At 36.0% G+C, this 14,627-nt stretch overlaps 2 protein-coding genes across 2 annotated transcripts in view; one reads left to right on the top strand and one right to left on the bottom strand.

Moving 5' to 3' along the window:
• Positions 1–6,223, bottom strand: ddx1 (DEAD (Asp-Glu-Ala-Asp) box helicase 1). Its single transcript, XM_028041102.1, has 26 exons — positions 6,099–6,223; positions 5,927–5,978; positions 5,743–5,806; positions 5,356–5,385; positions 5,146–5,242; positions 4,925–4,972; positions 4,720–4,803; positions 4,545–4,628; positions 4,377–4,453; positions 4,203–4,275; positions 4,031–4,107; positions 3,811–3,925; positions 3,522–3,660; positions 3,330–3,390; positions 3,096–3,194; positions 2,841–2,930; positions 2,298–2,486; positions 2,157–2,208; positions 1,919–2,065; positions 1,748–1,839; positions 1,595–1,667; positions 1,425–1,497; positions 1,142–1,184; positions 974–1,069; positions 669–789; positions 1–581 (listed from the first exon to the last, which is right to left on the bottom strand). Exons 1-26 carry the CDS (start codon positions 6,112–6,114, stop codon positions 451–453), a joined length of 2,223 nt encoding a protein of 740 aa, XP_027896903.1. The 5' UTR covers positions 6,115–6,223; the 3' UTR covers positions 1–450.
• Positions 6,224–6,380: 157 nt separating this feature from the next.
• Positions 6,381–14,627, top strand: part of nbas (NBAS subunit of NRZ tethering complex) — a 165,563-nt gene continuing 157,316 nt past the window's right edge. Inside the window, exons 1-6 of the mRNA XM_028040395.1 lie at positions 6,381–6,524; positions 7,000–7,051; positions 8,293–8,329; positions 10,453–10,530; positions 10,948–10,995; positions 11,826–11,869. Of these exons, the coding sequence (XP_027896196.1) occupies positions 6,432–6,524; positions 7,000–7,051; positions 8,293–8,329; positions 10,453–10,530; positions 10,948–10,995; positions 11,826–11,869 (352 nt within the window). The 5' untranslated portion in view covers positions 6,381–6,431. The remainder of the gene's footprint in view (positions 6,525–6,999; positions 7,052–8,292; positions 8,330–10,452; positions 10,531–10,947; positions 10,996–11,825; positions 11,870–14,627) is intronic.

The raw sequence follows: 14,627 nt of genomic DNA, 5'->3' as shown, positions 1-14,627 counted from the left end.
TAGTGTGGTTAATCCAAATTTATTTGTGATTTAATAATAAACATAAATAGATCCATTCAGCTCTATTTAAACAGTTTCATTTACCATAACTGGACAGAGAAACCAAACTCAACCACCTACAACAGTTTATTTCAGAAAAAAAATGAAAAAAATCAGTGATCAGGATTAATTTTCGTATCCCTGAGCAACAGCTTCAAGGTGAGAACCAAAGACAGCAATCTCTTTCAGTCATTCTTTCACTTGAACTGCAAACTTTAGCATATTTTAAAACAAAATACTTCAAACTAGACTCAAAAACCAAACTTCAAACTTTTGAATTGGAAAATAAAAATTCAACCCCTTTTTTATAACTGTAGCCCATTAAGCAGCACAAATCTTCATACTCCGCCATTTCAGAAAGTGAGTGTTTCAATTAATGGTAGAAGCCTGAAGCGCCATCATGTTATTTGTTTAAAAGGCCCTGAACAGCTGGTTTGGCATGTATCCTAAATGAAGAAAAGATGTTTGAGCTTCTCTCTCAAGGACGGCCAACTCCTGGACTGTCGGGGCCAGAACATCCACATGACCCTTATAGTTTCCGCCTGCGGAAGGATAACAGGCTTGTTGGTAAGAAACTGCAGTTGGTAAATATTTATCACTTCTATAAAGACGCAAATGGTGACAGATACCTCCCAGAGCTCTGCGCTGTCCATAAGTCACTTTTCCATCAAACTCATCTACAGGTACTTTAATATCTGTGTCACACTGAGTGATGGTGCATTTCAGATGCTCCTCGATTTCAGACAGAAGCTGGGATAACAGGAAAGAGGGGAGAGACAAATGAGGGCAAATGAGACCCGTGCTAGAAGCATCTGCCAGAAAGACAAACACATGTGCTTCTAAACATCACCTTCAAAACTCCTTAATCGAGCAAGGCGAACCTTTTCATACACCACTTTTACTTTGTTGCGTCGGACTGATTCATTTTGCTCACCTCTTTCTCGTTGTACCATATGGTGCACCCTCCTTCATCCTTCAGTCGGGTGTTGTAGCAGCCTCTCCCTCGGTTCTGACAAACATGGTACCACACCTACAGGGATGAAACATGCATTAAAACAGAGGAGCTCAAACTGAATATTGGGATTAATGTCGCCTAGATTACCTTTTCTTTTTCCATAGCAACTAGGGAGATGGCAAGTCCCATCCTGAAAGTTAAAGAAGATATTATATATCCTCTCAACCAAATATGTATTTTACTGGAATAGTGTGCATCAAACCAACAAAAAGTAGAGTACAAAATAAAGTAGAACCATTTTAACACGTGTACCAATGGGATGTCCATATATATTCAGCCTCCTTTACCCTGACAACTGTAATAAAGTTCAGTGCAATCAATTGTCTTCAGAAGTCTGCTCTGTCCTGATGCAATACTCCAAAGAGCTTACCTCTCTGCTCTACCAACTCTGCCGATACGATGGACATAGTTCTGCTTCTCATCAGGCAGGGTGACATTAATCACTGTTGTTGAATTTGTGAAGGGAGAAACAGGACGTTGTGAGAACAGGTGGCAGAAGCACCGATATGAATAAAGCGGATGCAACGACAAAATCGGTACCGTAAGGAACGCCGCTGATGTCGATTCCTCTGGCGGCCACATCTGTGCAGATCAGCAGCTTCACATCTTTTCTCTATGAACACGAGAGGGCCTTAAAATGTCTACCAACTGGCTAAACCGCATCAGAAAGTCGTGTTCGTCTTTGGTTCTCACCTTGAAGCGATCCAAGTTATTTTTCCTCTCATTCGGCTTTCGATCACCATGAAGGCAAACGCAGGAGAACTGATGACCTTTGCTGTCTGGACCTGAAGAAAGCGCATTCCAAATGTATGATTCAATAACGATATTTGCAAATCAGTGCTGAATTTTAAAATGTCTGTCCACCTCCTCCTTGCTGAATGAAGTATTGCTCCATGTTGTCGCAGTCGATCTTGGTGCGACAGAAGATTATGGCCTGGTCCATTTTGTGCTCTTTGACGGCCCTGACCGTGTACTCGCCCTTCAGCATCTTGATAGCTTCTGACCACATTTCTAACCAAGAAGGTAAACAGAAATATTTGTAATGTTCACTGGAAGAAAAAAAATGCATGCTTTCTAATTAAGAATATGGCATAGACTTTACCTGGTGTATTGGCTCCTGGTCGGGTGTTATCTTTGGCATGAACTTCATCAGTCTAACCAAAGGAAAGCAGATTGGAATAAAAACAAAAGCTTTCCTCACCAACCTTTAACACTATAATATGTAATCTCTTTTGTATCTCACCTGGATGTGGTTCTTGCCGAGGCGCTCCCACTGTCGGTCGGCCTTTGGGTTGACCGGCACCACCACATGGTGGACGGATTCCGGGACAGAGTCCTCACCTTTAAGGTCCACCCAAGTGGGAAAATGCATGATGCGTTCAGAGAGCTTCTTCACGTCGAAGGAATGCAGTGTGGCGGAGCACACAATGACCTCGGAAGAGAAAGTGGCATTGATTTTTAAGATTCAGTAGAGACTTTTTTTTTTTTCAGAAGAGTTCAAACTTGCTTTAAATCTGATGGAAAACACCTAAACTGAAAATATTAAAGCAATGGAGAGGGGTAGTCAATCTCTAAGCACCCTGCAAGACTTGTATTTTTAGCATTTTCTTCAATGACTCTTAGAGCTAAAGATAAGTGAAAAAAATTTGGGTTTATCCCAACTAATATCATCATGGAAATATTCAACAATCACATCACAAACCGCAATTTCCTAACATCATGCATCTCTACTTAGATTAATGGTTTGCATTATGATTACAATCCTTAACGTCATCATTAATGATACCTGCAGTCTCTTGCCATCAGAGGTCACCTGAGGGATTTGTTTATGGATCCTACTGATGAAGTCTGTATATCCGGCTGTTAGGAGGCCATCCTGAAGACAAAGTGAACCCCGATACATGTTAAAATCTAATGAGCTATGTCATTATAATAAAAAAAGAGAAAAAAAAAACAAAATAAATTGAAAATGCCTTTCATAAGAAGTGAGAACTTTATGTTTTTAAAGTGGATTGAAATTTTGCAGATGTGTTGCACATACACACTCATCCAGAACCAGGAAACGGACTTGGGACAGATTGAGTTTTCCAGTGGAAACAAGATCATCCAGTCTTCCAGGTGTTCCCACCACTATGTCTACCTGATAACAGAATCAAGTACACAGAAAGTAACCAAAAAAAACAAGAGAAAAAGAAACAAGAAAAGAATGAAAACTTGTGTATTTTAGTTTGTGTGTTTTACATTTAAACCAGTTAAGCCTATAGATATTACATACCCCCTGTTCCAGAACTGCTAACTGCTCTTTAGCTGCAACACCCCCGATCACAAGAAGCTCCCTGTAATCACAGGTGAGGAAACTTAGCAAATGCTGATTGAAGAAGATTACACTAACACTCTGGCTCCATCTGCTGGCAGTAGTTTGGAATTACAAATACAGACATGCGGTTTCCACCATTGTGTATCATACCTTAGCTTGGGATTTTCCACATATTTCTTAAACTGCTTGACATTGTTGAAGGTTTGCTCTGCCAGCTCTTTGGATGGCTCAATGATGAGGGCTTTGGGCATGTTTGATGAAGCCTTCACTTGAGCCACTTTGGCACTGCCTGCAGATTCACAAAATTATCAAAAATGAATAAACAGTGGACCTCTTGGATATTGTTGTAATATCAGAAATATGGAAAAAAGCCTTTATTATAAAAGGGAATTAATATTATTCCCATTTCAACATTAAACTTGGAATGCTGTTCCTTTACCCATTTGGGAGGATTTAATGGTGTGACTCTCTGATGCCTGATCCAGAGCGACAAACCCACTTTTAGGGGGATGTTTGAAGTCTTCTCCTCCAAAGTTGAACTTCAGCTCAGCATTCTAGCAAGACAGAAAAATGTAGGCTTGTATGGCACCATGGCTACATGGTACTTAGTTTTTGATTTCTACTATGAAGTATTTCTACTTAAATGAACCTGGAGATACCTTTAGGACGCACGAAGCAAAAAAGCCCTGGCTGCTTAAATTTTGAGGGATGTCAAAAGCCGATCCCAGGTCGTTTCCTAGGAAAAAGAAACGAGAAAATGTTACTAACCATCAACAGCTCAACATGTTGCCTACATCTTTTATGATCCAAAAATGAATAATTATGATGCACCATTTTTAGAGAAGGAGATCTGCCCCTTATCTAAATCCAGGTAGCACCCAATAGTGTCATGCATGGTAAACTCCTGCAAGGAGGGAAAGGCAGATGAAAATTAAAACAAGCAAACAGACCAAAAAATATTCACAAACTGATTATGTTTTGCAACAGCAGAGGAGTAATTTCCACCTCCCCATAGCTGTCAAATTGCTTGTTGTTGGATTTCTTTCCGGTCCCACCAAAACCAAAGCCATACTTGTCGGTTCCTGAGAAACACAACAATTTACAATTCAGTTACTGCACAACTGACAAGATTTTTAGTTTAATCTTGTAGGCTGGAGATTTTTCAACGCATACCCAAATCCAGAGCAGCTTGACTGGTAGACCAACCCACCCGGCAGAGACCCTGGTCATGGCAGGTTACCTCATAGCAGTACTTCCCTACATATAATCCAATCGAATAAGTATTTTGAATATAGGTTTCTCTTATTCATATTAGTTTGGTAGATACTTAAAAATCATGTTCACTGACCTTTTGTGACACCTTTGGTGGAGCGACAGCCGTGCCACTCTTTGAACTCCCTGCTCTGGCAGCAGAGTCCATCGGGGCCAATTGCTAAGCAGACCAGCAAAGAAAGATGTGTTGCAAATTACAAAGCTGCAGTTTTTAAAGTGTTTATCATAAAATCAGTTGGGCTGTCTTTTAATGCAGATGAGTTCTCTTAGACTTCTCTTACCAAAGGCTGGGCTACGATCATATGGATTCATCTGCCAGGTGTTGAAAACTAGGATGAAGCAAAGATTATGAGCAGGAAAAACAAATTCAAAATAACTTTAGTTAAACTTTGGATATGTTTTGTAATATTAGAAGAAAATTTTATCTGATAGATAAATAAATACATATGTTTTGTAATATTAGAAGAGAATTTTATCTGATAGATAAATAAATAAATCTCACTTGCTCCCCCAGTTTTGACAGCAGCTCTGCCCTTCTTGCCCTCCTGCTGATCCTTCAGGGTTTCGTAGACAATCTGGATGACTGGGATACTAAAGGCCTGGTGATCAAAGGGGAAGAAATACTTATAGCACACTGAACTTGTTCTACAAACCTCAACCTGATGTGTATGTTTGCTGTGTATGATTTCAAATGAAGCGCGGCTCTACTTACTCCTGTCTTTCCACTACCAGTTTCTGCTGCCTGTAATAAGAACGAATAAGAAATTTCAGAGTCTGTAACATACTTGTGTCGGCTTTTTGAAAGTGATACATTTACAGTGCCTTCCAAAAATATTCATGCCAAACTAGATTTTCAATAATTTTTAACATAAAAGCTTAAGTTTCATAGAGACAGGCCTACACAAAAACCTTCCTGTAGCATTACGACCCTAAAAAAATTACAACCAGTACTAGTTACTAGAATATCTTGGAGTGGCTCAGTCAAAGTTCGCCTAAATCAAACGAAAAACATATTAACCATCGCGAATTATTTCAAAAGTTCAACAGTTGAAGCGGTGTAAATAATTTTTCAAGCCATTGTACACAGGAGGAAGCTTACCATAAGAACATCTCCTCCACCAAGAATCAAGGGAATGGACTCTGCTTGGATATCTGTTGGCAGTCTATAATTAAGACAATAAAATAAATAATAAGCATAAACTTTGCAGATAGAATTAGGGAGGAACAAAAGAACAAGGAATTACTGCTATGGATGATTTGGCAAACAGTATAATGTAACTCACAGCCAATCCATCTCCTCCACAGCCTGCGCGATTTCAGGCATAACACCCATTTCTGCGTTTGTAAAACACACACTTAATGTTTCAGAGCGAAGGTCTGGTTATTAATAATCATTATCTACTAAGATAGCTACTGAACAAGTAGAGATTAATTAAATTAACAAGAAAAACTCACCAGAAAAGGCTGCCATTTTTACTGCAACGACTGCTACCCGACCGGATGTTACGTGCTCAGAAGGAACGGCTTGGTGCAACTAGTTTAAGAGAACGTCAAAACAGAAGAATCACAATAGTTCCGCATCAACGGCAATATGGTTTAAAAACTGTGTAAGCAAATTTTTTTAAAAATTTTTTTAATATAAATTTAACATTATACTATGCAAGGTGAATGCAGGAACAAAAAACACCACATTTTTAGGGAGGACCACTACTGTAAAATTGTGTGGTCTCGCTACATTTTGTCTCGCTGCGCTTGCCGTAGGAGACATTTCTGACAGCTGTGGCAATCATGGCCGAAGACAGCTTAATGGAAGGCGAAGAGGAAAACATTTTATACGATTTATTAGTCATTACGGAATGGCCACCGGAGACTGACACACAGGTTTGTCACCCAGACATTTGGTTAGTGTTGTTAGGTTCGCCATTGTCTTTTTAAAAGAATAATTGTTAAGAAAGGACGAGAAAGTGAACTGGACCCTGCCAGCAGCGCAAAGCCACGTAGTAGAAACATTGGACAAGTTCTACTCCAATTGTGCAATTTTAATATTAATTAAGTTTATATGTGTCTAATTCCTGTTCAATGAGTGTAGTAAAATTATTATATATGTAAAAAAGGAAATGGTACTTTTCCTACAGACTTTTAAACTCACTGTTAGCAAAGTTCAAAAGAATCTGTACATATTCCATTCAGTTAAATGATAAAATATGTATACACATTTGTATTAACTTGAACACATTTTAACATTGAACTCGTAGTAAAAATTCTTATACGTCATGTACCTACTTTTGCTTTTATTTACATCTTTATAACAGGAATTATACAGGAGCCCCACATTTATTTCTCCTATCATTTACAGTTACGGGGCATAAAGGAGTACAGCACGTCTGTAATTGCAAAAGCGGTAACAGGTAAGTTCTGCTTTATGTTGTTTAAGTTTGTTTAACGTCCACCAAAATAAGGTTAACAGCTTTTTCTTAAAGCTGTTAACCTTAAAAGTTGTTTGGTTTGTTTGTATATTTCCACCCCCCTATGAGCAAACACTCAAGTTTTTAATAGATGACTTGGGTGTTCTACCTAAAGCACAACAACAACTTACACATGCTCAAAGATTTATATTAAAGTCCAATAAAAAGGCGTAGGATTGCACAGTATTAGAAAATCTTTCTTGGATGTTGAAATAATGACATTGGTTGCAAAAAAACCCAACAACAACTAATATTTTAAAAAGTTTTATTGTTCTTATGTTTTGGAATAATCAAAAACATAGAGCCAGATAATGAATAGTATATCCACCAACTGGAAATTTGTATCAGGGTTGATACATCTGAATATTGCACGGCATTGAACTGTAGTTTGAAATTTTTTGTCTTGAGGAAAGCATTTTCATGTGCTAGAATAAAATGCTCAATGTTTAATGTGAGCTTTTTCCGGCTGCTATATACTTCAGCTGTAAAATGCCTTTGTTTGTTGGTTTATTTAAGGTTGCTCTTCTTTTTTTCAAATCTTCAACCCATGTGTGCTTTACAGACTTGTTTTGTATGGACTTCAGTATCACAATCATTTAAATGCATTTATTGTAGTTTATTTTAATGTAAATGCTTTTATTCTAGTTTATTTTATAATATTGAGATTAACTTTAGTCCCACATTTATTTCCCCTTGATTGTATCAAGGTGCAATACAATCAATCCCATAATACAAAATACTTCAGTATTCGGTATGATACTATTGTATAATACCAAAAATATGTACTTCAGACTTAAATTTATGTATGTTTTGTTCGAAAGACATTCATTCACTAAATGGCTTTTTATTGTTGAATTAATATAGGTATTCAAAGCATTAACAGGAATTTACAAACCTAACAACACCATAAATATAAACAATAAATAAAATTGGAAAAAGTTTAATATACTGAAGTATGATACCAAATACTGGTATTATGCTACTATACATACAATCTGAACATTGCATACATTGCAGACATTGCATGTAATGCCAAAGGATCCAAATTCCTAAAATAGGTTTTTTTGTCTGCAGGGCTGTTTGAAGTTGAACTAAAAATATGACAAACTAATTCATTTACTAGGACTGGGTGTTTTTACTGAAATGTCAAATTTAGCTCGCTAACTTTCATAAATCTCCCTCAGGACCGTTCCGATTGCTCCTTCACTATCTGTGGTATAGGTAAGTTTGTTATTGTAACAATGAAACACTCTGTCATTATTTTAACTGCATATTTGCTAGTCCTCCTGTAAAGAATGTCTTTTTATAATTGAATTAATATATTTATTGAAAGCTTTAGCAGAAATTTATAAAACCAACAATCAACACCATAAAAATAAATAAAATTGGCAAAAGCTTAAATAGATAAGTGCGAGTATTCATCTCATTAAAGGGGCATTATTATGTAAAATGGGCTTTTTTGAGTGTTGCCCTGATTTTTTTCATGCATGTTTGAGAAATCCTTTAATCTACTGTGGCAACATTAGAAATGTAGCATTTTAGAAGAATAAATATTTAACATTTGCATATGTTTTTGTCTACTTTTTGTCTGCTTTGATTACGACTGCTTTCAGAATCAAAGCAGTCAGTATACATTAAACTTTGAGCTAGCTTCTTGGAGGCTTAAATTTATGTATATTTTGTTCAATATAAATATCCAGTCTAATTGAGACATTCATATTTGTACTTCCACCATCATTAACAGTGGAATTCAGAAAATTCTCACCAAAGCCACTCCTTCCATCCTGCACACTGCCTGCTGGAATACATTAAAGCAGCCATCAGTCTTTAAAGCAGTGAGCTTTGTAATGCTTTAGCCTCGAGGCCTTCTTATCCTCCTAGCAGGGGGCTAGCTAACACCATCAATAACCGCATTAAATATTTAACAACTCTTCAAGCTACATAAGTCTTTTTTTATTTTAAGTGAAATGTCCAGAGTTTTTTATAATCTATAAACTTTTTACCTTACTTTTTCTGTGAACAAGGTGAGAGATGATCGGCAGACTCAAAGGCTGTCATGAAATGTGAGACCCAGAAATAAAAAGCAGTTGTATTAAAAAATAAATCATTTTTATAATTGGATTGTTGCCAGAGTGATAATGATAAAGTATTTAATTTTAGATTTAATTTCCATGTTTTTAATGAATTGTATTCAGTACATTTTATATGACATTTCTTTTTGCTACTGAGCAGGAAAAAATAATTACTTTTACACTCAGTTCAGTTAAGCTTTTACAGTCGTTTGCCTTTTTGAGTGCTGATATTGCTACATCCACTACATAAATTAGCATCTTTGACAGTTGAGTTAATAACCTTCATTCGTTGAAAGAAAAATACAACCAGGAGGAGTGAATTTGGATTGTAGGATGGTAATAATTTGTTGGCAGCATGTGTGCTTTCAGGGGTGCAGTCGCCATATCTTCAGACTTGGCTACCACTTTGAAGTAAACCAATTTAATGATTTACTTCAAAGAGCATTAAAACATATGGGTGGCTTAAGCCAATCAAATTCAGTCACTTGCAGAAAGGACAATATTTTATTTTCAAAAATAACACATTTTCTTGGTAACTATGTTGAATAGTTAAAATAAATTATTTGTTGAATTTTTTATTTTTTACAAATTTGGACAAAAAGCACCTGCTGATTATTAGTATCAAGGCAAACTGAGAATTTATAGTCCTTTTTTAATATTTAACAAATAGAGAGAGCTTTGGTAGTTCTAATTGAATATACAAGAACAGTTTTGGCATGATTTAACTTCATAAAGTGAAGAAAGAAGGCATGTTTAATTTGGTGTATGTAAACTTGTTGTTTAAGCTTGGGATGCTGTTTTTACTTGTTTATGTCCTTATAATTAGATACCTGAGAAGGTGCTAGAGTGACTAGAATGAAGCTTAAAATAATGGAGCACTGCCTATCACCCACCTGTTGCCAGCTGACTGGAGATGTGCATTTCAAAGAAGATAGCATTAAAGAAGATAGCATTGGCTGTCGGGAAAGATTTCTAGGCTCCATAAAATAATTATTGTGTGAAAACTAAAGAGAACCAGCCCATTAAATAAATATAATATAATGTTACATAACATAATAAGATGAAATGAAAGCATGACATTTTTCCTCAATGTTATCATACTATGAGAATTTCTAATAAACGAACAAAGACAAACTAATAAAGACAAATAGTTTTTGTGTTTAAACCTTTTTTAGGGGGAGGAGTGGCAGGTATCAAAAATCCAAGTATTGAAAAAAAAAAGAACTTTGTTAAATAATTAATTTGAAATAGATTTTTTTTTTCTTTTCTCAGCCCCTCTAGCTCATCTCTGCCTCTTGGTCTCGTCCGACTGGCAAACAAGCAAATCAACTGGCAGCTGGTTCTTTCAAGGTACAACAGGAGCATACAGTCACTGTCTTGCACTCTGTCTTTTATTTCTTTTTCTCTTTTCATCAATATGTGACTCATATGTGCTCAGCTAATAATTTGTCTTCATTGCAAATAACAATAAAAAGACCTGTTTTCAAATGGTAATTGTTAACTCAACCAAACCATTCTGGATATGACCTGATCTGGATGTTTATTCATTTCAAGTCACTCAACCTGGATTTTTATTTTCATCTTCACATTGTTCTTTCCAAAAAAACACAAAACGTGTCTGTTGTTTTTGTATTTTCCGCTTGTAATTTCATGTGTAACAATAAAATGACAAGTGTTTACCCCTTTCCATTAACTTCCTTGTCCTTCTGCTCTCTCTCATTTCTTTTGCTCATTCATTCCTGACCACTCTTCTGTTTTACTCCACAGTAATGGCAAACTATTGGCGGTTGTTCAAGATCAGTGTGTGGAAATTAGGTAATTACAAAACTCTATCTCCTCTTTTAAAGCCCTGTGTGAGAGCGATATAGCCTTTTTAATTAATGAGGTGATTTATTACATTTTTGTTAGAAAGACTTCCAGGTTCAACTTGCACCTGAGAAAGGAGAACCGTTTTGTTAAAGCATGTACAGTCAGTAACGATGTAATGTCTCAGTGGAGAACATTCGAGTTAATTTAGCACACCTTTAACTGCTGCTGTTCAGTTCTTTTGAAACAATTAAGCAACATTTCCTCAAACTGGACCGTCTAAATGGTAGAAGAAGCAATCAGTAGATATTCTCCTGAGAATAGTTGTGGTGGTTATTTCCAGGTATATCCAGTTTTTAATTGTACACTAAGAATACCAAAACCATACCGTACTGTTGTAATGTGATGATTAAACTAAGCTGGTTTGCCTGAAAAAAAAAACAGTTTGAAAAGTCACACTTGCAAAATCTACATATATTTAAACTGTTTTACTGTATGTCAGTAAAAAGGTGGTTCATTCTTTTCCCTATACTTAAGGAGCCTCACCTGAAAAATGAGATCTGTAAGTATGTGTAAGGATATATAAATGGAAAACACAGTCACAGTCTGGCTAACGGAGAAGCAGAAGTGTTTTTATTTTTAAGTAACATATTTGTAAAATAAACAATGAACCTCATGTTGTGGATCAGCAATCTGTTTTTTGTTTTACATCTGTAATCCACTGGGATAATTTGGGGTCATTGGCTTCCCGATCCTGGTAAAGTGCTTGCATGTCCGTGTTATTCAGAGTAAACTCCCCTTCTTTACAGTTTTTGCTCATGTATGCATTTTCTCCTCAGATCTGCGAGAGATGACTTTGGCTCTGTCATTGGAAAATGCCAGGGTAAGTTCTGCTCATTTTGTGGTTTTAGTTTATGTTAATTGAAAGCAAAATCCTCATAACACAGTAAACCCATCTTTGCTTTGTAAAGAACTTAGGTTGGTGTGGTTCATGTGTTTCTACTTTGTGTTGCTGTAGGTTTAAATTCAGTGCTTGTGAATAAATTGCCACAGCAATGACACCAAGGAATTGCATATCAGCAAGCAGCAATGACCCAGATCCAATCAGATTAGGAGCATTTAAGTTATTAGCTTTTTGTTGACCTCAGCAAGCTCTTGAATACATATTACTTGCATAAATTACAGCACTACTGCCTAATAGCAGTAAATCACCCTCACTTTTCCAGCCCTGGACCTTAGTAAGAAATGAATAAAAAAAATACTGGAGATATTCAGAATATATTACAGAGTTTCAGATTTATAATTAAAACAATAATTTAGTGCTAATGATTTTTAATGTGTCAAAACATTAGTTATTAGTTCTGATGAAAAAGTAATCATAATTTACTTTTACTCAGAAAGCAAATGATAAAAATGTAGATTCTTTGTTAAACAACTCAAATCATAAATTGTTTTATGTCGAATTTCTTCTTAATAATTGCTGTATTAAAAAAAGAAAAAAGCATCTCAAAGAGAAATGTTGATCAAGGACACTTTGAAAGCTTTCCTAAAACTGAGCCAAGTTATAAAAATAGTGTGTGAATATTGATATTAGGAGTTAAGGAGTGCCTATCTGTCCATACTTGTCTGATTTGAGTTTGCTTTAAAGAAAAATAACTATGAAAACAAAGTGATCGACTGGGCTAGACTGATGAACAACAGCCAAGACAATCACTTTTACTATTTAAATTGCTATCCATAATAACATAGTGAGATTAATACAAATAGACTAGCAGGGAGATCTAAACCTTTTCTGCTGTACTGCTTCTTATGTTTTATAGATATAAACATTGCACAGCGCTACTTGTCTGGAATGTTGCAGGATTTGAATATCATACAAAACTGGGTCATATTTTCTCTTTAAAGTGCAAAGATTACGGTCAGAGATTCTGCAGCAGATTCTGTAGAGCATTGAAGTATCTTTTATTCCCTGGTGGACAAAACAACTTTGAGTGCTCCCAACTTGATTTCCTCCATAATTGTAATTGATTTAGCATATCTAACATTATGAAGGCAAATTGTCTTTGAGTGTCTAATCAGTCCCATCACCTGCTAGTAAATGGATTGTTCCTTTGTTTTTCTTTAATGAAATATAAATCTGTACAGAATAAAATAACTGCTCATGTTATACCATTGCATCCCAGCCTTGCATGTCAAACAAAACGCTGCCACATTTGGACATGTTAAAAGATGCAGCAACATACTAGGATAACATACTTGCTTTTGTTGAGTATTACAATACAATCCACCTTTTCCTATTCTCCTTTTCCTGTGATCCCCATGCTCATAGCATTCTGCATGGACTTCAGTGTCTTGACCCCTGAATCCTAGTGGGCATTGATTTAATATACTGCCTGGCTCTAGGCATGAATTTTTGGAACCTAAAGATGCCCAGTATATGGAATAACCCCACTTTCTATTCAATTAACATAAATGCAACTCAGATGTTGGAGCAATAACTTTATAATGTTAATTCATCTTCTGCTGCATTATGCAGTTGGCTGTGTTGAAAATTCCCTCATCCCAGCGTGCCAAGTGCTTGGAGTGTTTGACATGAGATGCGACCTGGCCTTATTTTCTGAATAATTCAGCCAATACTTATTTTACCACTTGGGGCTGCTGGCAGACAGTGTGTCAACCATTGAACTTACATCCTCATACAGTTATAGACCATGAAGTACTCCAAAAAGTAAAATGGTGACATCACTGTGAAAAGTAATGAACTCTGTACTTAGGTTAATGTACAGAGTTCTTCAGTCTGTCTTTCCAATTCATATGCATTATCTGTTGGATAACCCTTCGCCTCATAAATGATTCATATGTTTTGTGTATGTTACAAGTAGACATTTCACACAATTCTCTATTTCTTTGCTTTTGGACCTGTGTAAGAACACAACCACATATGTGCCAATATAAGAAACATTATGACAGCAACTCTTAGGCTCTATTACATAAAAGTCCAAAGAGAATACATTTATAAACTTGTAACAAATGTATTTATTTATTTATTTCGAACATGATGGTAGTATAAAATCATGCACAAGAACAAGGAAGGCAAAAATACACATATTTTTTTACATGCATTCCGTAATTTTAACATGCTCGAAAAGGAGTTGGAAGAAGTAAGACACTTACGAACTTCTACCCCATAAACTCATATTATATTTTCGGATGGACCCTCATTAATAAATCAAATCAAAAATAAAAATAATCAGGTTAATTACTTTTGTCTGGGTTTACATATGTCTAAGTATATACATCCATATATCCATACCTACACACTCAAAGATGACAAAGAAGCAATATAAGGACTCTCTGAAAGATTTATAAAGGATTGACTCTCAGGCTGTCATTCTAAAACTGATCTGTAGATCTTAGATCCTTTTTTCAAGTAAACTCCTGATTCTACAGGTCAGGCAGTCATCAGACCTTGGCTGTACTTGATCAGTCAATTCATCCGTGCAGCTATTTTTCCCTTAATAAATAATATATTTAGGTTACCTTTGCCTCATATTAAAATTAGTTGGAACTGAAACATTTAAGTGTTGCATAAAACCTATTTTAAGTAGAGGTTTTGCAGTACCTATGCAAAGCAGGTAGAG

Source organism: Xiphophorus couchianus, chromosome 15 (assembly GCF_001444195.1).
Source record: "Xiphophorus couchianus chromosome 15, X_couchianus-1.0, whole genome shotgun sequence".
NCBI lineage: Eukaryota > Metazoa > Chordata > Actinopteri > Cyprinodontiformes > Poeciliidae > Xiphophorus > Xiphophorus couchianus.
The sequence above is the reverse complement of the archived record's forward strand: the minus strand, read 5'-3'. Positions and strand labels throughout refer to the sequence as shown.

Excerpts from the sequence above, each read along its gene's own strand:
- ddx1 (XM_028041102.1), bottom strand. Across the intron at positions 2,209-2,297 it reads TCGGCAAGAACCACATCCAG|ACTGATGAAGTTCATGCCAA; the intron begins GTGAGATACAAA and ends TCCTTTGGTTAG. Across the intron at positions 1,840-1,918 it reads CTTCATTCAGCAAGGAGGAG|GTCCAGACAGCAAAGGTCAT; the intron begins GTGGACAGACAT and ends CGCTTTCTTCAG.